A 24,098-nucleotide genomic window follows, 5' to 3' on the forward strand; every position below is an offset into this window, starting at 1 on the left:
TGCGATCCGGTCCCAGGTCGACGGGCACGTGCACCTTCCGCCGACCACTGGCGACAACGTCGATGTACTGTGGAGACCTCACGCCCCACGTGTTGAGCAATTCGGTGGTACGTCCACCCGGCCTCCCGCATGCCCACCATACGCCCTCGCTCAAAGTCCGTGAACTGCACATACGGTTCACGTCCACGCTGTCGCGGCATGCTACCAGTGTTAAAGACTGCGATGGAGCTCCGTATGCCACGGCAAACTGGCTGACACTGACGGCGGCGGTGCACAAATGCTGCGCAGCTAGCGCCATTCGACGGCCAACACCGCGGTTCCTGGTGTGTCCGCTGTGCCGTGCGTGTGATCTTTGCTTGTACAGCCCTCTCGCAGTGTCCGGAGCAAGTATGGTGGGTCTGACACACCGGTGTCAATGTGTTCTTTTTTCCATTTCCAGGAGTGTATAATGTGTAGAGGTAGTGCACTTAACCATCAGTTGCATACCCTGCTTTCCTTAGGGTTAGTTAAAAACTATGCAGATATATTTGTTGACACTTTTTGCTGGCTACTCACTAGACTTGAAGAAATTTAAAAGCAGAACACTTTTACTGACATTGTGCATATAACCAAATAAGAAAGGATAACACATACACACTGCTTTTTAGTAGCCAGAGAAATGCACTAGCTTTGGTTCTCTATGCTGCTATATATTTGATAATTTGCCTGCTGTGAAATACAAAGCATTCAGAGGATTTTAATAATCTATGTATAGGGAAGATGTCAAAATATAGGGTGTTACAAAAAGGTACGGCCAAACTTTCAGGGAACATTCCTCACACACAAATAAAGAAAAGATTTTATGTGGACATGTGTGCAGAAACGCTTAATTTCCATGTTAGAGCTCATTTTAGTTTTGTCAGTATGTACTGTACTTCCTCAATTCATGGCCAGTTGGCACAATTGAAGGAAGGTAATGTTGACTTCGGTGCTTGTGTTGACATGTGACTCATTGCTCTACAGTACTAGCATCAAGCAAATCAGTACGTAGTATCAACACGTTAGTGTTCATCACGAACGTGGTTTTGCAGCCCATGCAATGTTTACAAATGCGGAGTTGGGAGGTGCCCATTTGATGTATGGATTAGCACGGGGCAATAGCCATGGTGCGGTACATTTGTATCGAGACAGATTTCCAGAATGAAGGTGTCCCGACAGGAAGACACTCGAAGGAATTGATCGGCGTCTTAGGGAGCACAGAACATTCCAGCCTATGACTCGCGACTGGGGAAGATCTAGAACGACATGGACACCTGCAATAGATGAGGCAATTCTTCGTGCAGTTGACGATAACCCTGATGTTAGCATCAGAGAAGTTGCTGCTGTACAAGGTAACGTTGACCACGTCACTGTATGGAGAGTGCTACGGGAGAACCAGTTGTTTCTGTACCATGTACAGCGAGTGCAGGCACTATTGGCAGCTGATCGGCCTCCACGGGTACACTTCTACGAATGGTTCATCCAACAGTGTGTCAATCCTCATTTCCGAGCAAATGTTCTCTTTACAGATGAGGCTTCATTTCAACGTGATCAAATTGTAAATTTTCACAATCAACATGTGTGGGCTGATGATAATCCTCACGCAATTGTGCAATCACGTCATCAACACAGATTTTCTGTGAACGTTTGGGAAGGCATTGCTGGTGATGTCTTGATTGGGCCCCATGTTCTTCCACCTATGCTCAATGGAGCATGTTATCATGATTTCATATGGGATACTCTACCTGTACTGCTAGAACATGTGCCTTTACAAGTACGACTCAACATGTGGTTAATGAATGATGGAGCTCCTGCACATTTCAGTCGAAGTGTTCGTATGCTTCTCAACAACAGATTTGGTGACCGATGGATTGGTAGAGGCGGACCAATTCCATGGCCTCCACGCTCTCCTGACCTCAACCCTCTTGACTTTCATTTATGGGAGCATTTGAAAGCTCTTGTCTATGCAACCCCGGTACCAAATGTAGAGACTCTTCGCGCTCATATTGTGGATGGCTGTGATACAATACGCCATTCTCCAGGGCTGCATCAGCGCATCAGGGATTCCATGCGACTGAGGGTGGATGCATGTATCCTCGCTAATGGAGGACATTTTGAACATTTCCTGTAACAAAGTGTTTGAAGTCACACTGGTATGTTCTGTTGCTGTGTGTTTCCATTCCATGATTAATGTGATTTGAAGAAAAGTAATAAAATGAGCTCTAACATGGAAAGTAAGCGTTTCCAGACACATGTCTACATAACATATTTTCTTTCTTTGTGTATTAGGAATGTTTCGTGAAAGTTTGTAACACACTGTAGATGTATGTCTCACAATCTGTTTGACAAAATCTGGTATAGTGTATAGAAAACAGCATTATTGCAGTTAAACCATTCTTATCAAAAAATGCTACAGAAAAGTGTTACATCAACCATCTATGTCAGCCAAGAGAATGAGGGCTTGTATATTTAATTTTAAAAATCATAAGAAATTTATACATATTCCCACTTGTTATTTTTAAGCAAATTGTATGCTTATTCATTCTGTTAATCTGATGGAAACATCTGATGAATTTTTCTCATGTACACAGTAGGGCCTTTTTGAGTGTTTCTACAGTTTTCTATCAATCATATTTTGTTTTCATGTGAATTTTTTCTGTGGATATGTGTTCTGAGAAGCAGTTATATGTATTCTGATGAACTCTTCTTAGATGATCAGTAGAGTGCTGGTGCCTTGTCATAGTTACTGAAACCTTATGACTTTGCCATTTATGAAATATTGATGGCATTTATCATTTTTTTTCAAAATTACGTCGTTAGATGGCATCCTCCACAAATGGAAAAATCTGGTGATTTAGGGGGCCAGGGAATGTTGCCGAATCATGAGATCACATGGTTGCCAAACAATTCTCGCACATATGCCACTGATTGCCATTTAGTGCATGATGTCGCTCTGTCCTGTTGAAACCAGGTTTCTTGAACGTTTGGAAAGTTGTTCAATACAGGTGTAACAAAAGTTTGTATCATCTCCACATAACAATCAGCATTGACATTTACTGTGTTTCCCTGTTCATTTGCGAAAAAAATATGGTCTCATAATTCCATGTGATGAAACATCACACCATACTGTCACTTTACTAGCGTGTAAAGAGTGCTCATGAACGTCATTGAGGATTTGTGTTTGCTCAGTAATGGTAGTTCTGTTTATTCACATAACCTGTGAGATGAAAATGTGCCTCATCTGACATCCACAACTTGTTTAGATATTCATCGTCATTATTTTTGTTATCATTTGTTGACAGAATCCTAATAGTAATCAGTAATTGTCCTTCAATTGTTGCCCATCTGTAGTTTGTACGAATGAAATTTTAACTCAAGATAAAGAATTCTGCAAACATTCTCCCAGGACATTCCAATCACTGCTGCTTGCTTATGAATTGAATGCTGTGAGCTCCATAAGACAAACTTGCTTACAATGTTAATGTTTGCTGGAGAATGCACACTTCTTCGCCATCCTGTTGGTTTCTCCTTGAGGGTAGATCCAGGCTCTTCAAAGTTATTAATCCAATATTTTGTTGCGTGTTTCGATGGAATGGCATCATGACGTCCTAAATTGTAAAAATGTCGATAATCCCTCTGTGCCACTACCAAACTATCATTGTTTTTATAAAACATTTTAAAGGCTGACATATGCTGTTGTCTATTACACTGATCCATGATAACTGAAATGGCGGACTATTTACTCTCTGTCACGGACCTGCAGTGCTGCCACCTGCCCACGGCTACCACTACTCATTTCAAACACTACCGTTATTCTGTGTCACCCTGTTTAACAGTCCACAGTTTATGTCTCAGACCTTCCACAATTTTTGTGCCCATCAAGGCATTGACCATGTGACTGCTTTCACTCCCAATGTAATGGTGAGGCAGAATGCCTTGTCTGCACATACAAGGTTCAAATGAAGAAGTACAACATGGACTCCTCCACGGATGTCACATTGACATGTTTCTGGAGTTCCCAAAGGTTTACACTGCTGGGGGTCAGAGTCTGGCTGAGATACTCCATGGTCACCACCCATGCACCCTCCTGCATCAGCTCATGTTGCCTCACTATTGCCTGTCTGTGTGACTCTTGTCATGGTTTGCTCCTGGTTTCATGGTATGGGCTCAGGGGATTGGCTGCTGCCTAAAGTACCTTCCAGACACAATCCACAGCTGCTAAGGCCAACACCTCTGTACAGTGCACACCAGTGAATTCCTGGTGGCACACCATCATGACTAGCTGCGTCCTCATGCCATGACAAGGGCCACGGGTCTGCTGTTGCCATCTGTGCCTCCCATGTCAGTACCTGCCCTGGCCTCAAGGGGCATTCCTGCTGCAGGGGCAGACTCACATACCTTGGGAATGTTGTTTCAACTGCCTCTCCACTTGGGTATTGGCCTCCAGCACCTACTACTGGACCTTCCATCATGCTTCGTTGCCACCAACAATTCTGCCATCAGCACTTTCAGATCCTTCAATACTGACACACCCAACCAAGCGAATGGTGCCCTCACTGCCAGCACAATTCCACATCATGGAACTGAATGATGAGATGCAACCACTGCCCTTATCACCTGTCTTCTCTTCTGATCTTGCGTGGGGGAGCAGATGTCACACATGTGAATGTCCATGCCACTTCCACCCAAATTCACTGGTTCCAGGCTGGAATATTCTTCTGCCACCACTGCCACCTCTTGTTGGATCTGCCGCAGAAGCCATGGATGTTTCAACTGTCATCCGACACCTGCGTTGGTGGAGCACCCTTTCCCCAAGAAGGGAGACTTGCTATAACCCTGTATGTAATACTTGTTAATGCACTGTGGCCCATGTCACTGGCATGCTACACTTTGAATATTCTGCCACTGGCATCTGTGTGAGACAGCCACCAGAGACCACCTTTGTCAGGCAACATGACTTGTGCACATGGCACAGCACCTACCACACTGTCTACCAGAAGCCGCCTCTTCACAAATGCAGTACAGGTGGCACTCATTTTCATATTCTATTCCTAGTCATTGTCAGCAGCTGCTTGTATCAGTAACTGGATTGTTCCCATGTTTGTGTCTATGTCCTTAACTGTTGTTAGATTGATTGTGGAAGAAGAGTAAACTTTTGTTCATTGTGGCCATGCTGTTGTTTGTGTCTTACTGTAAGATACACATTAACATATGGAACAAGGTACAAATTAGTCTACATATGTTTCAAAATAGAGCTTAACCTCTCTTAACCTATTCTCATGATCATCCAGGATTACTGTGTCAACACTGATGCCACATTGAATGCTGGACACAGCTTGCACTGGTAGCACCAACTAGTAACCCCTACCGAAATACAGTATTAGGACTAACTACTAACACAAAGCAAAATCCAGTTCTGTTTTGGACTAATAACACTAACTAAATCAGTAGGAGTAAATTTAGAACCGTTGTAGTACCTAGTGTTATTGAAATGTATGAGGATGCCGTAATGAATAAAAATTCTATCCTCCAGACAACTGGAAGAAGGCATAAGCCTCCTCTCATCTGAAGGCATCACTTCTGGCCCTGTCTTGGGAACTGGAGTAGTGTCCTATGTCTGCTTGGACCATCTTAAGATGCATTTTCTTTCCACTCATAAGCCAGATCCTTCATGTGGGTTAGACTAGTTAAAGATAATTTTTTTATGATGTGAGTCCGTGATGAGGACACCCTAGAACATCAAGAAATAAGTTAACGACACTTTGGGTTGATAACCTCCTTCTCACTTACAGCTTCTTACCACTAATCACAATCAATACCTTCACCTTGACAGCTGTTACCCATTTGATGCCAATAAATGACTACCCAAAAATGCATCATTTGCAGTGAGAATTAGTCCCCCTCACAGTATGCTGATGGTTTTTTGGGGCATTCTGAGACTGTAACTTTCCTCCTAATAGGGCATTTATTTATTTATGTATAAGTAGTATAGTGCTAATTAGTATACAATAACATGCTATAAATATTATAGTATGGTATTTATTTAGGTAAAAATGAATAAATAAATAATACAAATAAATAAATACTTTCATAGTCATTTGAAAAAATGAATGTACCATGCAATACCTCCAGCCAAATTGTATATTCATTTCAAACATGTTATCCTATTACTTATTACCATCCAGAGCTGGAACAATCAAATCACATTTACTGTCAGGACTTTCACTACCGCTCATCTTGTTTTGCAATGACAAATATCCTCCCACAATCCTTCACAACACTCCCAAATTGGTATTATATCTCCCATCCAACTGTGACAGTATCCCTGTCAGTCCTTAAATGCCTTCTTGTACCCAGCCCCCTGTCTGCTTTGTCAGATTCCTGTATATGACACACTTGAAAGACCTGTCCAATACATCCACCCACTGCCACCTGTACCATCCATGCCATGTTATTTATTACCATGTCAAAGGCAGAGCCACATGTAAAACTAGTCACATAATATATCAGTTTTACTGCAACCACAGCAAACACCTTGTTAGGTTGGTGCATAAGTTTATAATATTTTTGTTTTGTTTGTCAGTATTCCAGTTGCTATGGGTTTATTTATTGATTCTCAATTTTTTTATTTGTAGCTCACTGTTGCTCTCTGGTTTATATAATATTATTTTGTCGTTTGGAGATAGTGAGTGGAACTGTGGACGTTAGAAAATTGAGTGCTATTTAGAAAAATCAGAACATTCCCAACATATTCTTCTGTATGAGTTCAGTGTAAGGGTGATAGCAGTGGAGGCAACCAGAAACATTTGAGCCATGTATGGGTATAATGTCAATGAACTGAGCATGGCAAGAAAATGCTCATTTTAAGGAGGCTTGTTTTGACATTAGTGATTTTCCACATTCAGGAAGACCTACGGAGTTTGATGAAGATCATTTAAACACATTAATGCACAATTATCCTCATAAGTGTACTTTAGAACTGGTAAACGTGATGAACTGTGATCATTTCACCATCATGTGGCATTTTCATGCAATGCAGTAGTTTCAAATTTGGGTGTATGGATACTGTGTTCCCATACAAAGACTTGTGTGCATTAACAAAATGCACCTGGAGGAACAGCAACAGAGTGGTGTATTACAAATTACTTTCCCGAGTTGTAACTGTCACTGCTGTTCTTTATTGTCAACAACTGAGACATCTTGCATATGCAATCCAAGAACAATGATGAGGAAGACTGTGTAAAGTTGTGCTACTCCATGATAATGCCCGCCCTCATTCTACTAGACTGACAAAAATACTACACAGGAATTGGGTTTGGAAGTCACTCAAACCTTATTCACTTGATCTTGCACTCTCAGATTTTCACCTTTTTCACTCTCTATCAAACAGCCTTCAAGGAACTTCCTTTCCAGATGAAAATGCACTCTGAATATGGCTTGACAAGTTCTTCGCCTCAAACCATGTGATTTCTACAGTCAAAAACTTACACAGCATTGGCAGACTGTTGTAAATAGTTAAGGAGAATATACTATTAATGACTAAAGTCTCTGTTATGTTTATCTGTTGTGTTTGTTAAACTTATGGAAAAATGCTATGAATTTATGCACAAAGCCAATACATGGGTGATACCACTAAGACATTTTAACCTACATGAATGCTTACCACAAAACAGAGAGCAAAGGCCAATGACATTGTCCTGTTTTGCAAACCCAAGCCATTTGATCCCAACTTTCCTAAATTGTATAGGTAGGAGTCTTACCTGCAAAGTATCCTTTGTTTCCATAAACCTGTGTTCTCAATATCCTTTAGGCACTCTCCTCTACTCACACATTCCCACTTTACCTGCTCCTCTATCCATATGGGATTCCACCCTATTGTCCCCACCTCAGTCTTGAGTCTTCCTCTTCCTGTTCCTTATACCTTTTACCCCATTCCAGCTCCCACCATGAAACCTTTCCTATCTCTTTCTCCTACTCTGTTTTTTCTCCTATACTTTGCCCTCGTTTTTTCATGCTATATATCTTCCAGCACATTTTTCCTCTAACTTGCTGCTGCATGCAGTTATACATTCCACCCCAGTGTGAATCTTCCTAACACCAAGGTAGCTGTCCCTTTTGTCCCACTTCCAAATCCATGCTGTCCTTTCATTTCCTCACCTGGAATACCTTTATAGATACAGACTTTTCCCAGTCAGACAGGACCATTTAGAAGTAACAGTCTGTGTGTGTGTGTGAGCCATGAATAAGGATGGTATCCAAAACCTAAGTATTTTCTGCCTCTTTTTTTATCTGCCTATGTACTTTTTAGTGCCTCCTATAATAAGTAGCAATTTATCTTCTATCCATGTGGTCTTCACCCAGGAATTTATACACTCCTGGAAATTGAAATAAGAACACCGTGAATTCATTGTCCCAGGAAGGGGAAACTTTATTGACACATTCCTGGGGTCAGATACATCACATGATCACACTGACAGAACCACAGGCACATAGACACAGGCAACAGAGCATGCACAATGTGGGCACTAGTACAGAGTATATCCACCTTTCGCAGCAATGCAGGCTGCTATTCTCCCATGGAGACGATCGTAGAGATGCTGGATGTAGTCCTGTGGAACGGCTTGCCATGCCATTTCCACCTGGCGCCTCAGTTGGACCAGCGTTCGTGCTGGACATGCAGACCGCGTGAGACGACGCTTCATCCAGTCCCAAACATGCTCAATGGGGGACAGATCCGGAGATCTTGCTGGCCAGGGTAGTTGACTTACACCTTCTAGAGCACATTGGGTGGCACGGGATACATGCGGACATGCATTGTCCTGTTGGAACAGCAAGTTCCCTTGCCGGTCTAGGAATGGTAGAACGATGGGTTTGATGACGGTTTGGATGTACCGTGCACTATTCACAGTGTCCTCTCGACGATCACCAGAGGTGTACGGCCAGTGTAGGAGATCGCTCCCCACACCATGATGCCGGGTGTTGGCCCTGTGTGCCTCGGTCGTATGCAGTCCTGATTGTGGCGCTCACCTGCACGGTGCCAAACACGCATACGACCATCATTGGCACCAAGGCAGAAGCGACTCTCATCGCTGAAGACGACATGTCTCCATTCGTCCCTCCATTCACACCTGTCACGACACCACTGGAGGCGGGCTGCACGATGTTGGGGCATGAGCGGAAGACGGGACCGTAGCCCAGCTTCATGGAGACGGTTGCGAATCGTCCTCGCTGATACCCCAGGAGCAACAGTGTCTCTAATTTGCTGGGAAGTGGCGGTGCGGTCCCCTACGGCACTGCGTAGGATCCGTGCGTCGCTGCGGTCCGGTCCCAGGTCGACGGCCACGTGCACCTTCCACCGACCACTGGCGACAACATTGATGTCGTGTGGAGACCTCACGCCCCACGTGTTGAGCAATTCGGCGGTACGTCCACCCGGCCTCCCGCATGCCCACTATATGCCCTCGCTCAAAGTCCGTCAACTGCACATACGGTTCACGTCCACGCTGTCTTGGCATGCTACCAGTGTTAAAGACTGCGATGGAGCTCCGTATGCCACAGCAAACTGGCTGACACTGACGGCGGCAGTGCACAAATGCTGCACAGCTAGCGCCATTCGACAGCCAACACCGCAGTTCCTGGTGTGTCCGCTGTGCCGTGCGTGTGATGATTGCTTGTACAGCCCTCTCGCAGTGTCCGGAGCAAGTATGGTGGGTCTGACACACCGGTGTCAATGTGTTCTTTTTTCCATTTCCAGGAGTGTAATTTTAAAATTGTACAGCTGTAAAATAAACCTTGCAAATAATACTGGTTTATTTCTTAAGAAAAATTCAGTTTGTAAGATACAGACACAGAATAATCTTTTCTGTAAGTAGAGTGGTTAAATGTTTGTGATGAAGCTACATTTGGCAAAAAATAAACATTGTCATCTGGCTTTAGTTAAAACCTCTGAGTTAGAGGCAGTGTTCAATACATAAACTGTTCCCTGATTTTTGTCTCTGACTGCAGGAGACATCTTTGAAGATAAAATGCCAACTCAAAGGCTCAACAGACCCCCAAATTTATAAAGCTTCATAGAGGACATCTCAGTTTGTCACATGATACTGAATATTTGATTATCTCTGGTGGGCAATATTATTCTTGATTAAAAGCAATTGATTATCACACACACTTTTGTAGAGGTGTCATAGAGATTTATGAACACCATGACAATTTTAACAGAAAAGAAGGGAAAGTTATGTTCGATAAACTATGGATGCTGATTTTAACCCATCAGAATGACGATTGGTTGCTTTTAATTGAGAATGATGAAGCCATCCAGAGATAATCACACATTCAGGATTATCTAAGAATTGTGGTGCTGTCTATACAGCTCTATAAATTTCCAAAAATGTCTTCTGCAGTTGAAGAAGAAAAATCAAGGGATAGTTTTATGTATCAGCCATGGTCTCTCAGCCCAGAAATTTTAACTGAAGTTAACACTGGCATGAAATCCTGTATTGTATGTTTCCCAACTGATTTTTCATTAGTTATTATGAAGCATACTCTACACCACTATAGCACAGTATTTACCTTGTAAGAAATTTTACATTTTCCAACTTCAGTCATAGTCCTTTATACACCATGAACACACGAGAATACTCAAAATAGCTACATTGTTATTTGACTCAAAGTTAAAACCATGCATATGTTTTAGTGGAGCCTACCATAGAAGATGCTGGTGAGCATCCAATTGTAATTACATTTGGACAACCTATTGAATTTAAATGTGAAGCACATAGAGGAATACCTGCACCAACTATTACATGGTACAAGGATGGCAAAATTTTGGATGATAAACAGGCACATCGGGAAAATGTGACATTACATTCAAATGGCTCTCTGATAATACCACATGTCAGCCATGAACATGAGGGAACCTATGAATGCAAAGCACAGAATGCTGTAGGAACTGCAGCTAAAAGTTTTCTAGTCACAGTGAATGGTAAGACAATATAAGGCTCTCCTGTCTTTATATTTGTATAGTTTAAGCAGTAGAATTCATGTAAAGCTGAGAAAGAAAAAGAAATTTTTTATAGCTGAAGATGTTTAATTATAATTTCATTGTTTTGAAATACACTGAAAATACTGTAATGCGGCCCTGGCTGGAATAATTCAAAATATATTTTCTGGTGATTTTCAGAACCACCCAGTTTCAAATCAGGTGATAATCTTGAACAAAGTGTTAATTTGGGTGAAGAGCTTATTCTCCATTGTGAACCTGAAGGTGATCCAAAGCCTGTGATATCATGGAAGAAAGAAAGAATGCCTTTACAAGAAAGTAAAGACATGTAAGTTTGAGAATGGAAAGTTCTTGGTGGAATGTAAATAATGGAAGCAATAAAGTTAACTTTTTACTTTGCAGTTGACATGTTGGGAGGATGGTAGGCACGTAACCTAAGCTATATACTCAAGCTATGCTTTCAGATGATGCCTTTCTTCAGACAGGTACAGAATACACCCATAAACACACACACACACATGCAGACTTGCATGGCTACATTGTCCCAGCTGACTACATTACACTGGAAGTGCACCTCGGTCAAATTGTTACCTTATGTCCTTTCCTTACAAATGTGTAACTTTGATTTATGTGGCAAGTGACAATGATGACCAAGGGCAAATATTTATGCCGTATTTACCTGAATGTAAGATACCCTGAACATATGATGAACCCCCCCCCCCCCCCTCCCCCCATTTTTAAAAGGCTCCTTGAGAAAAATATATTTTTAACATATTGTGGCTAATCAAAAATACAAACTGTTTTTTGACAAAGTATCTACTAAAAAGTTTACATTATATAGATTCTAAACTTATGGTATTTATTGATTTTGAACATTTTGCTAATAGTAGGAGAAATAACATAAACACAAAGAAATGGTTTACATTAATTTTCAGACCAGTTTCTTTTCTACCTCCTTTGCTTACTAACCCTCTACTCTGCAGGATCACTATTTTTAATCATAATCATCATCATCATAATAGCACAGCTATGAAATATGTATCTTGGTTGTCACAAATATTTATATTTACATTGAATTTAAAACTTTTTTAAAGGTGAAAAATAGAACGGAAGTTTTAGATATACAGCAGATATAACCTCTTGCACTTGTAGTTAAAACCAGTAGTAACAAAAGGTATAACATAATGCAATAAATAAACATTTGAAACTTGATGCTGAAATGCTGATATTTGAAAGAAGCATTCTCCTGTCACTAAGAACTGGAAGGACTTACAATGTGATAGAGAGTCTCTTGTTGAATGTAAAAGGATGGCTGGTGAGGAAGATAGGAATGTGGTGGTATAAAGATAGATGACTGTTGCATAAAAGTGATGGGGTAGGAGTGGCTGTTGGGACAGAAGAAGAGGTGGTGTAGAGGGGGAAATTGTTGACACTATTTGTTTTTGACAAAAGGGGGATGAGGAAGGAAAGGCTGATGGCGAAAAAGGGGAGGGGAAAGAAATGTGGGGAGGGGAAAGAGAGGAAGCTTTGATGAGATGGAATGAGTGGGGTAGACTTATAGCTGGCAGCATGGGTAAGATGATTGAAGTTTATTTGGGAGAGTATGTTGAGGATGTGTAGGTGTAGAGTTTGTGAAATGTGTTGGTAAAGGTGGGGCAGCATATGAGGATTGGACAGTAGAGGGGAAACAATGGTGCTATTGGAGTTGAGTTTGCAAATGGTGTAAATTCTACATCTACATTTACATAGATACTCTGCAAGCCACTGTACAGTGCGTGGTGAAGGGTACTCAGTACTACTACTAATCATTTCCTTTCCTGTTCCACACATGAATAGAGCAAGGGAAAAATGGCTGTCTATATGTCTCTGCATGAGCCCTAATTTCTCGTATCTTATCTTCATGGTCCTTACGCATAATGTATGTTGGCTGTAGTAGAATCATTCAGCAGTCAGCTTCAAATGCCAGTCCTCTACATTTTCTCAATAGTGCTCTCAAAAAAAGAAAGTTGCCTTCCCTCGAGGATTTCCATTTGGGTTCCCAAAGCATCTTCATAACACTTATACATTGTTCGAACCTACCGGTAACAAATCTAGCAACCTGCCTCCGAGTTGCTTCAATGTCATCCTTTAGTCTGACATGGTATGGATCTTAAACATTGAAGCAGTACTCAAGAATAGGTCACAGCATTAGGTGAACCATTCTTTCCTAAAATTCTCTCATTTAAGCAGAGTCAACAATTTGCCTTCCTTGCTATAGTTCTCACAGGCTGGTTCCATCTCATATCACTTTGCAACCTTACACCCAGATATTTAAACTACTTGACAGAGTCAAGCAGGACACTAGCAATGCTGTATCTGAACATTACAGGTTTGATCTCCCTACCCATCCACATTAACTTACATTTTTCCACATTTAAGGCTAGCTGCCATTCATCACCCCAACTGGAAATTTGGTCTAATTCCCCTTGTATCTTCCTACAAGCACTCAACTTCGACACATTACTATACAATATATAGAGAAAAACAGCAGTTCTGTCACACTTTCCTAGGGCACTTCTGGTGATACCCTTGTCTCTGGTGAACACTCACTGGCAAGGACCACATACTGGGTTCTATTATTTAAGAAGTCTTTGAGCCACTTACATATCTGTGAACTTATTCCATATGCTCGTATTTTTGTTAACAACCTGCAATGGGGCACTGTGTAAAATTCTTTCCGGAAATCTAGAAATATACAACCTGCCTGTTGCCCTTCATCTGGTTCCCAGTATGTCATGTTGTCATGTCCTGACAGAGGTTGGAGGGAAGACAGGGGGTTTAAGGCCTGTCTGCAATTCCCAAGCAGTGAGGAGCAAATGCAGAAAGACGAATTCCTGGTGAAGGCAGGATGATGACTTGGATCAGTGCCAAACACTGTCACAGGGCACCTACAAGAGATGCAGATTCTGGGACTCAGTGGGATGCTTGTAGCAGGAGACTCATTGAATTCAGGAGTCTGGTTAGCACTATTTATTTATGACCAGACTAACTACTACACTAAACATTAGAAAAAGAAAACAACACAACTGGTTGCACAACTGAAGTCAGTGTCTGAAGCCACGGGGGCAGGTGCTAACAGATGTAGCAAACTCTAGCAGCATGATAAGTAAAAACTTGAGAGTAGCATTCCAAGTGAGAAAAACAGACATGTCGGATCTTACCAAGGCTGGCGATGAGTGGCATGGAGCCAGCCCTCTAGGGAACTGACTGAGAACCCCTTCTGAATACTAAACCACAGTTCTTTGAAGAATTGAGAATTGTGGGGGCACACCATTTTTCTCTTCCTATAGTTGACCCACCAATCCACCGGCACCTAACAAGCTCTTGCTTATCTGGTGAGTTGTTCTGCACCTCCACGGTGCCTCTGGCCAACCACATTTAGATTCCTCCCCTACACCTACTTGGTAGGTAGGGATTCTTCTGGATTCTACATTAACAAACTCCAAGTTTGGTATCAACAGCATTCAGCTGGAAGCTAAACGTCACTGTCACTCCTATCACAGCCAGCAAAAACAGTGCTTTACGTCACTTGGCTCCACTCGCCACCATTGTGTGGGTGGGGTCTGCTGGAGAAACACTCTAACCTGTGTAAACCCACTGATGTTACAGTTCTTAGGAGCAAGTATCAAGCTTGCTGCCTTTACTAAGACATGTCTTTTTGTGGCACCTTATGACAGTGTCTAGATGATGGATAGAGTTAACAGTTAATTCTCTGAAGTGAAACTTCTCCCCTGGGACAGGTGTTACTATTTATCTCCAGTAACCTAAATGCTACCACTTTTGGCTGCTCTCTGCATTGTGTCTCTGATTTCCTATCTTGGAGTGTCCATAATGGCTCCAAATAGCCTAACATGTAATAACATACAAGTCATTATGTCGTCAATATATGGCAATGTGAGAAAAGGGAAGGCTGAGTTTTGCACAAATGATGCTTTCTAAAACCATACTGGTTCATCCACATAAGTTTCTCAGTCTCAACAAAGTTTGTTATATTAGAACTGAGAATATGTTCAAGGATTCTGCAGCAAACCAGAGTTAGGAAGATTGCTCTGTAATTTTGCAGGTATGTTCTTTTGCCCTTCTTATATACTGAAGTCATCCGTGCCTTTTTCCAATTGATTGGTACTTTGTGCTGTGTGAGATATTCACAATAAGTGCAAGCTAGGTGAGGAGCCAGTGCCTTAAAGCATTCTTTGTAAAATCAAACTGGGATTCCATCTGGACTTGATTTTTTCTTCAAATTTTTCAGTTGTTTCTCTTTGCTAGGGATGCTTATTACTATGTCATCCATACAGGAATCAGTACGAAGGCCAAATGACAGTATGTTTGTAAGATTCTCTTGTGCGAACAATTTCTTGAATGTGAAATTTTAAACTTCAGCTTTCATTTTGCTATCTTCAAATGCTACACCAGAATGTTCAACAAGGGACTGAATGGAAGTCTGAGACCTGCTTAGTGATTTTACATAAGACCACAATTTCCTTAGGTTCTCAGCCAGATCTTTTGCTAAGGTGAGACGGTGGTAGTTTTTGTGTGCTTCACACATATAACTTTTTTCAGATACCCGAATCTCTACTAACCTTCCTGCTTCCTCAGTATCCTCTGAATTTAATTATTAGACTGTGGTGGATCTCTTCCATCCTTTATCCACTTACTAGGCACATAACTACCCAAGCCTCAATTTACAATCTGCTTGTACTTTGCCCATAATTCCTCTAAATACATCTTAATGGAACTAAGTGGTGCCAGTTCACTGTATAAGTGAGATGCTAATAACTGGTCATCTGCTCTGCCTATCAGAAACAGTCTCCTAACCTTCTTGACTGATTTCTTAACTTTCGTAATCATCGTTGCTATAATGACATCATGATCACTAATCTCATTTTGTATACTGACATTGTTGATAAGCTCCAGCCTATTTGTAGCTACAAGGTCTGTGATATTTCCATTGAGTGTGGGCTGCCTAGCTAGCTTCGCAAGACAGTTTTCAGAAAACATGTTAAAAACTATTTCACATGACTGTCTGTCAGTATCCCCTGCAATGTACCATAGAAATCCCAGTCTATACTTGGTAGGTAAAAGTCGCCTCCAACTAGTATTGCATGATCTGGGTATTTATGCTCTGTTGACTCTAGGCTTTCTTTGAATGACACTGGAACTGTCATGGCGGAATTGGGTGGCTGGTAAAAACACCCAACAATTAACTCGGTTTCACCTACGCTTGTTATGCGCAACCAGATAACTTTGCTGTCAACCCAACCTCGATCTCACTAGACACAATATTCCTGTCAACTGCAGTGAAGATTCCCCCTCCTATGGTGTGTAAGCTGTCTTTCCGATAAACATTCCATAACTCAGATCTTTTCACTTTGGGCTACAGCCAGCTCTTGGTCCCAAGAATAATTTGACTGTGAGAACTTTCCTGGAGGGCAGTAAATTCAGGAACTTTATTACAAATATTTTGACAGTTAACTGATAAAATTATTACAGTCGAAGTGTCTTTATTCTTAACGCCATTTTACTTGCCTTGCCGTGTACTGACGGGCAAGTGTTCATTAGAGCACCTCAAACTTCTGCCTAGCTTAAAAAATCCTCATGCCCATTCCACAAGTACTCTGCTACCTGAGTAGCCACTTCCTTTGTGTAGTGCATCCTGACCTACCAAGGGGAATCCTACAAATCCCCACATAATAACACAAGTCTAGAAACCTGCAGCCAAGACCATCACAGATTTGATGAAGTCTTTGGTTGAGACCCTCCACTCGGCTCCAATCCAAAGGATCCTGATCAAGTCTGGGAACAGTGCTGAACATTGTGAGCTCTGCGTGCACCCCACACACAAGGTCAGTGATCTTCACTATCTCTACCAGCTGCCTGTATGAACTGAGGATCGCCTCAGAACCCAAGTGACAGGTGTCATTGTTGCCATCATGACCCACAACATGCAGACGACTGCACCCTGCATGCTAAATAGCCACAGGCAAGGCCCCCTTCACATTCCAGATGAGGCCCCTTGGCAGACATACCAAGTGCACATTGGCTTTCTTTCCAGCCCTGAATGCTATTTGCAATAAACACCGCCCCCTTGCACCTGTTCGGACCCTCCTGAAGGAGTAGTTACCCATCCACTCAAAGCGTGAATGGGCTAGGCCAGGTGTCCAAATGAGCAACTACTGAACTACTGACTGATGAATTTACACTTACAAAAATGTGAGATTATACCTCTTTAACTGAAAAACAAGCATGAAATTGAATAAACATACTATGACAAAAATCACAAAAAAATGTAAATGTTATGTGACTAGGGCCTCCTGTCAGCTAGACCATTCACTGGGTGCAAGTCTTTCAATTTGACACCACTTCAGTGACTTGTGCTTCGATGGAGTTGAAATGATAATGATTAGGACAACACAACACCCAGTCCCTGAGTGGAGAAAATCTCTGGCCCAGCTGGGAATCAAACACGGGCCCTTAGGACTGACATTCTGTCTTGCTGACCTCTCAGCTACCGAGGGCAGACACAAAAAACACAGAAAAGGATGAACACTTACCTTGCCTCCCTGTAGTTGTGTATCAGCTGAGAGCTGTAGGTGTTAAATGTGAATGAGGAGAGGTGGTAATTTTATGAGCTGGTAAAGGCTCTTTGTGGGAGAAGTGGAGTGCTTGGTGTTCCAGGATCTGGAGGGACTGATAGAACCTGTGAGGAAGAGAGATCCATGCAACATTCCAATAGCAAAGAACAGGTCTAATCAAGGTTTTATAGGTGTGGAGGACAATGAAGGGGTGCAATCCTCAAGTCCAGCCAGTTTGTAGTTTTAGTCTATTGTGTGCTTCCCGTTAGATGGTTAGTAGGTGAGATTTCCATGTTAGTTGCCTGTTGAAGGTTAGTCCAAGGTATTTTAGGGCATTAGCTGAATAGGACAGTCATAAATGGTGAGGTAGAAGTTATGGAGATGGAGGGTGTGGGTGATGCATCCTACAATTGTTGCCTCATAAGGGTTAATTTTAAGAAGCCCTGGGTTACACCAAGAGGTAAACTGGTTGAGATGGATTTGGAGGGATCATTGGGATTTTTGAAGCATAGAATAGAGGGCAAGGAAAGTGGTGTCATCAGCATATTGAAAGAGGTGGGCTGGAGGAGGTGGTTTGGACTAACTGGTGGGTGTAAGAGATAAAGGAGAGGGGAAAGAACAAAACCTTATGGCACTTTTGCAGTGGGGTGGAAGGTACAGTTTAAAAAGAATACTGGAATGCCTTACGCAGTTGTATGCTTTCTCTAGGTCAAGGGAGACAAAATTGGCAGATTTATGAATGTTGAGCTGTTGGGATAGGAGATGGGTGAAGTTGAGGAGTTGATCATCAGCAGATAAGGAGGGATGTAAGCCACTGGGTAATAGGAACCAGGTGTTGTTGGTGCAGATGTTGGTGGATGCATTAGGACTAGATGGGTGCAAAAACCTTGCTAAACACAGAGATGGGGTGGTACAAGGAGGTGTCAGTGGGGGGTTTGTTCAGTTTGAGGAAAATTAAGATTTTGGAGGTTTTCCACAGGTTGGGATAGTAGCCTGTAGGGATGATAGTGGTATACAATGTTGCAACACTGATGAGAAAGGAGAGAAGGCATTGTTTGAAGTGTCAATATGTATTACAGTCATGACCAGGAGATGTGTTGTTTCCTGTGAAGTATTTGTTTTATGTCCTGTACTGTGGCAGGGCTGCCTCATTCTGTTTCTGGTATGTTGTTCTAGTACCAGAATTGGGAGCCAGTGGTGGGACTGAGTAATCTGTGCATTCATTGACAATAGGGAATTGGGAATAGTCAATGTGGGGATCATCACGGATGGAGATGATGTTATGGAGATAGAATGCAAAGTGGTTGGTTTTGTGCAGGTCATCAGAAAAGGTAAAGTTGTTGTGAAGAATTTGGTAGTGAGGGATGGGGTGGGTTTCACTAAGTAAGTGGAATACTTTCCAGTACTTGGAGGAGTTAACTGGAACTGTAGCTTTGGGTCTGGTGCATGTCTGATGCCAGTCCTGGCATTTTTTGCATAGAGTAAATTTCTAGCATTTCACTGTATTTGCGGGTGGCTTGTGAATGTATCCTGGTCATGAGCCCATAGGAAACAGCAATATAGACTACAGGATTCATGGAGAAGGAGTATGGCTTGTAGTGGAAGAGTGGGGCAGTAAGGATATATGGCTTTAGTAAAGGTCTGGGCAGAGATAGCATCTGACAAACTCTGCTGCAGGAAGAGTGTGACATAGGGGATATCCTATGGTGGTGAAAATTTTGGGTTGTGGCTCCCTATATGGGCATCTATGGATTCCTGGTAGGCATTCCAGTTGACACAAGAGCAATCATGGGCAAGTTTTGGATGGAGATTGGGATGGGGTGTGCGGGATTTAGTGAGGACAGGTAGGTGCTCACTTTCCACTGGGTTGAGCTTTTCTGCACAGAGGTGTCAAAGGGTGTAGGAAGATTCTAGGATGTTATGTGAAGTGGTGTTGCCTTCAGGACAGGCATGCCGTGGGATTGTATCAGTGTCAGCTTGGAGGGAGTCTGTAAATTGACTCCACTGCTGAAGTTCTGCAGCAGATCTACTATGGGTGCGGCAATAATATAGGTGGAAAAGGTATGGTCGATGTGGGTGAGGAAATTGTATGAGATCAAATTATTAGGTTGGATGTAGATAGTAACACAGGTAACAGTTAGGGTTTCGAAGAAGAGGCTAAGGATAAGGTGTTTGGTGGGATTATTGAGTAAGGATTGTGACTGAGTAGAGACATTTTTGTGATGGCAGGTTGCAACTCCACTTCTAGCCAGTGGAAGGGTTTATCTGTGTGGTGGAAGATATACAGCTAAATTCAGATGATATGATATGATTGGAGGTATGTTTCATTAAGGATGAAGGTACTGCCATTGTGCTGGGGCTGAGTGTGAATGAAAAGGGGCTTGTTCGTGGGTAGGGAGCGGATTTTGTGGAATAGGATGCTGTATTGCTGTTGCACCATGATGGGAGCCTAGGGAGTGGATTTTGAGGGTGAGGGGAGCTGCTATGGATGAAAGTGAAGTGGACTTGTTTTTTGGAGTAGATGGCCTGGGTATTGAGGTAGAAAACAGAGCAGGCAGTAAGAGAAATTTTCGTAGGGTATGAGGCCACTGGAAGGGGTGAATATTTTGGAGGACAATGGTGAGGACTCTGCTGATGTCTTTAGTTGTCTGAGTTTGGCTTAGTGAGTTATTGGGATGGATAGGATGATCAGTAGGGTGGACAGCTACTGTTAATTCTGGTCTTATTAGTGAGGGTGTAGCCTTGCACTTGGCAGAATAGGTAGGGTGGTCATCATTGCAGGTGGGATGGGAGATGAGATTGGGACATCATTTGAGGAAGTGGAAGTCTTTACAGCGAGGACAGGTGGGGGAATTTTTACAAGTAAGAGTGAGGGGGTCATTATAAATAAGGCATTTTTGGCAACATTAGGATTGGGGTAGCGATTTGGAGCATTTCCAATTACAACAGCAGTTGTAAATTAGGGCTCCCTCTCTGAACTGGTGATCAATGGAGGGACAGACTCTGGGAAGACTCTCGTGAGATAGGCAGAACCTGAATCATTGTAGATACAGCAGGCTGTACGGATTTTTAAAGCAGGATTGGAATTCAGTTCAGAAGCCACTTCCTCTGCCATTATCCCTTGGTCTGCCTTCATTATCTCGACAGTGAAGGTGGAGGATGGTGAGGAAGCTGGAGTTGTTTGGCTGTGAGATTTGTGCTGAAGGAAATGAGGGAGGCTTGAGTGCCAAAGGTAACTTATGGGATTTTGAGGAGGAAATTGGAGTGGAAGTTTGAATTCATGCATTTGATGAAGACAGTATCTTTGCAGGGATGATTTGAGTGATGAGAATGTGAGGAATGCATTTTATTATTTCTAGAGTGAGGGTTTTGGCATTTAGGAATTCTGGGTCAGGATTGGAGAGAAGAAAAGTGGAAACAGCCGAGGGAAAAGGTGCATGAGGAGGGAGTGGCACCTATGTGTTCAATAGGATTGGGTATTGCTTGTGATTCTTTGGTTTGGTCCTAGTTGTGGACCTGCGTTAGGGTTCTTATGTGGCTTTTTGTTTATTGTGGGAAGGGGGGGGGGGGGGGGGGTTGGGGAATTGTAAGAGGTGGGATGTGGTGTGTTGCAAGTCATTTCAATAGGCAGGAATTGATTCAGTCACATGTTGATTGTAGTGTGGTTTCAGGTATTGTGATGATAGCTCGAGAAGCTGTTATTTTGGCTGGAGTTGGAGATGAAGTGGTTGGTGAAGGAAAAGTTGGAAGTGGCTTAAAGGAAGACTGTTTGAAGGGGAGCGGGGATGTATTGTGGTGGGCCAGAGGAATCTCTCCACATGTGATAATGGGACTAGAGAAGGGTGTGGTGTAAATGGGGGAGGCGACTGGAGTGTCCACTGTGAGTCAAAGGAAAATGGTAGGACAGAAGGTTGATGATAATTACCAGCAACAGACCATCATCAAGATTACTGCTGCTGCGGCAGCAGCTGCTACAATGGATGTTAGAATAGTACAGTCTCCCTTGCTTCGGAATTCTAGCTCTGAGCCAAGCTGGTATCACTGTATCCCTTCCATAGCGCCGAGCATGAGTGACTGAAAAAGAGACTGAAATATTTTCTAGTGTGCAGGCAATGTGCAAAAACACCAAGTAATACATAAATATGAGATCACAATTACGATTCAATCACATTCTAGAACTTTTGCTCATCCTGCGATTGAGTGATGTCTCTTGGTACTATTTCCATGGCAGGTCTTGCTGCTGTAATTTATTCTTGCAATAACAATTACAATCAGTTAAATATGATTTATTATTTCCTTTGTTAGACACTTCATTTTGGATTAATTTTCATTCATGTTTCAACTGAATGTCACCATTATGTTCTAAAGCTGATTCAGAGCTGGTAACATTTTCATCCATTATACTAATTCATGAAAAGTGACTGAATTTGTCATTTGCAGTCCACTTAGTAAATCATTACAGTCTCTCATAACCAAATAAAATATTACTCTGGGTTCTAAATCATATAATGCTTTTTTTGAAGGACAACATTTCCTGTTGTTAATTACCTTTACTTTTAGAAAAGGCATTGCGGTATCTGTACATGAATGAGAAAGTTTATTGCAAACTTGTTCAAATAAAACAAAAGTTTGTAAGATTTTAAAATTTTACAATATTTCCTGTGATGTTTCACAAAATTGTCAAATTTTAATCAGGCCAACAGACTGTTACAGTGGCTAATTCATTGTTTCTTATGTATCTTATGCATTAGTGCCATGTAAGTCAGTGTAACATGATCGCTTGAGCAATGTCAGTACTGTATGAATCGCTTCGATGTATCAGAAAATCTTGAGCCTATTGGAATGCAAGTATCATTTGCCATGCCCTGCCCTTTGGAATTCTTCAAAATAAATCTGCATGTGACATGAATGGTCAAAGATTCATCTCTGAATGTAAGACAACCCCTATAGATGTAAGATGACCCCTACATACTGCACTAAATAATGTAAAAATGTTGATCTCAGCAGCAATAGTTTCATCTGTGAATATATGATGTCCCCATATTTTTCAAATGACTCCCCACCAACTTTTCTCTCCCTAAATCATGGCACAACAGCAGTATAATGAATGAAACCTTCCTCCAACCTCAAAATACTATTCCCATTTTGCCATACATCCTTCACTGAACAGATAACATGCTCCCCATTGCTCATGGCAGAGTTGCTATTAACCACCACAAGAAACTCCCTGTCTGACCACAACTCCTCAAAACAGTCCTAACAAATAACTTATTCTCATTCTCTTCCTCAAAACCCTAACTGTTGCCTGTACCACTGTCTCTAGCCAACCACATCATTTCATTCCATACAACTTCCTCACCCACATAGACCATACCTTTTCAACCTATATTATTGCCACTGACAGTAACATCCACATCCTGTCACATGCTGGACTCCAGTGACGCCATTGGTTTACTGACTCCCTCCATAGTGATACAGTCCATTTCCTACTGCATACTCACCTTGAAAGTAATTCCACTCCTGATGTTATCTTTACCTCTCCTAATCTACTCGGGCGCATTACTTGACCCCATCAGAAGCAACCATCTCCCTGTCCTACACACTGTCCTCTACACTTTACACACTGCCTATGCACCCACTCCTCCTGCCTCTCCCAAATGCATCTGGGACTAGTCCTGTACCACCCAAACACAACCTTCTGAAATTCCTTCACCGAAGAAGATGAAGTAAATATTCCAGAATTCAAATCAAGAGCAGCTGCCAGCATGAGTAATGTAAAAGTAGATATCCTCAGAGTAGTGAAATAACTTAAATCACTCAATAAAAGCAAGTCTTCTGGCCCAGACTATATACCAGTTAAGTTCCTTTCAGAATATGCTGATACAATAGCTCCAAACTTAACAATCATACTCATATACAACCATTTGCTCAACAAAAGATCCTTACCCAAAGACTGGAAAGTTGCACAGGTCACACCAATATTTCAGAAAGGTAATAGGAGCAATCCATTAAATTACAGGCCCATATCATTAATGTTGATATGCAGCAGGATTTTGGAACATATATTGTGTTCAAACATATGAATTACCTCAAAGAAAATGGTCTATTGACACGCAGTCAACATGGATTTAGAAAATATCGTTCTTGTTCAACACATATGCTGCTGACTCTGCCTTCCTCACCCTCTACCCTACCCTCCAGAAATCTCATAGATCCCTCTTGCCCATCTCATTCAGTTCACCTCCTGGTGCAACCAATGGCTCTTCAAAATCAAGCCTACCAAAACCCAGCCAACAATTACACTTACACAGGCCAATGAAAAATTTTTTTTTGAAAAACTTTCTTTACTTTGGTAGCTGATCTTTGTGGATTTTTATGAGTTGAATCCAAATCTAGCCTTAGTTTTTTTGTATCATCCATAGTTTTCAAGCAGTATGCTTTTTATTATATGGTATAAAAATCCTATGCTA

At 42.0% G+C, this 24,098-nt stretch overlaps 1 protein-coding gene across 1 annotated transcript in view; it reads left to right on the forward strand.

Annotated features, from left to right (window-relative positions):
* Positions 1 to 24,098, forward strand: part of LOC126298209 (hemicentin-1-like) — a 748,827-nt gene that overhangs the window by 300,828 nt on the left and 423,901 nt on the right. The window contains exons 18-19 of the mRNA XM_049989513.1: positions 10,712 to 10,999; positions 11,198 to 11,345. Of these exons, the coding sequence (XP_049845470.1) occupies positions 10,712 to 10,999; positions 11,198 to 11,345 (436 nt within the window). The remainder of the gene's footprint in view (positions 1 to 10,711; positions 11,000 to 11,197; positions 11,346 to 24,098) is intronic.

This window comes from Schistocerca gregaria, chromosome X, assembly GCF_023897955.1.
Source record: "Schistocerca gregaria isolate iqSchGreg1 chromosome X, iqSchGreg1.2, whole genome shotgun sequence".
NCBI classification, from domain to species: Eukaryota; Metazoa; Arthropoda; class Insecta; order Orthoptera; family Acrididae; genus Schistocerca; species Schistocerca gregaria.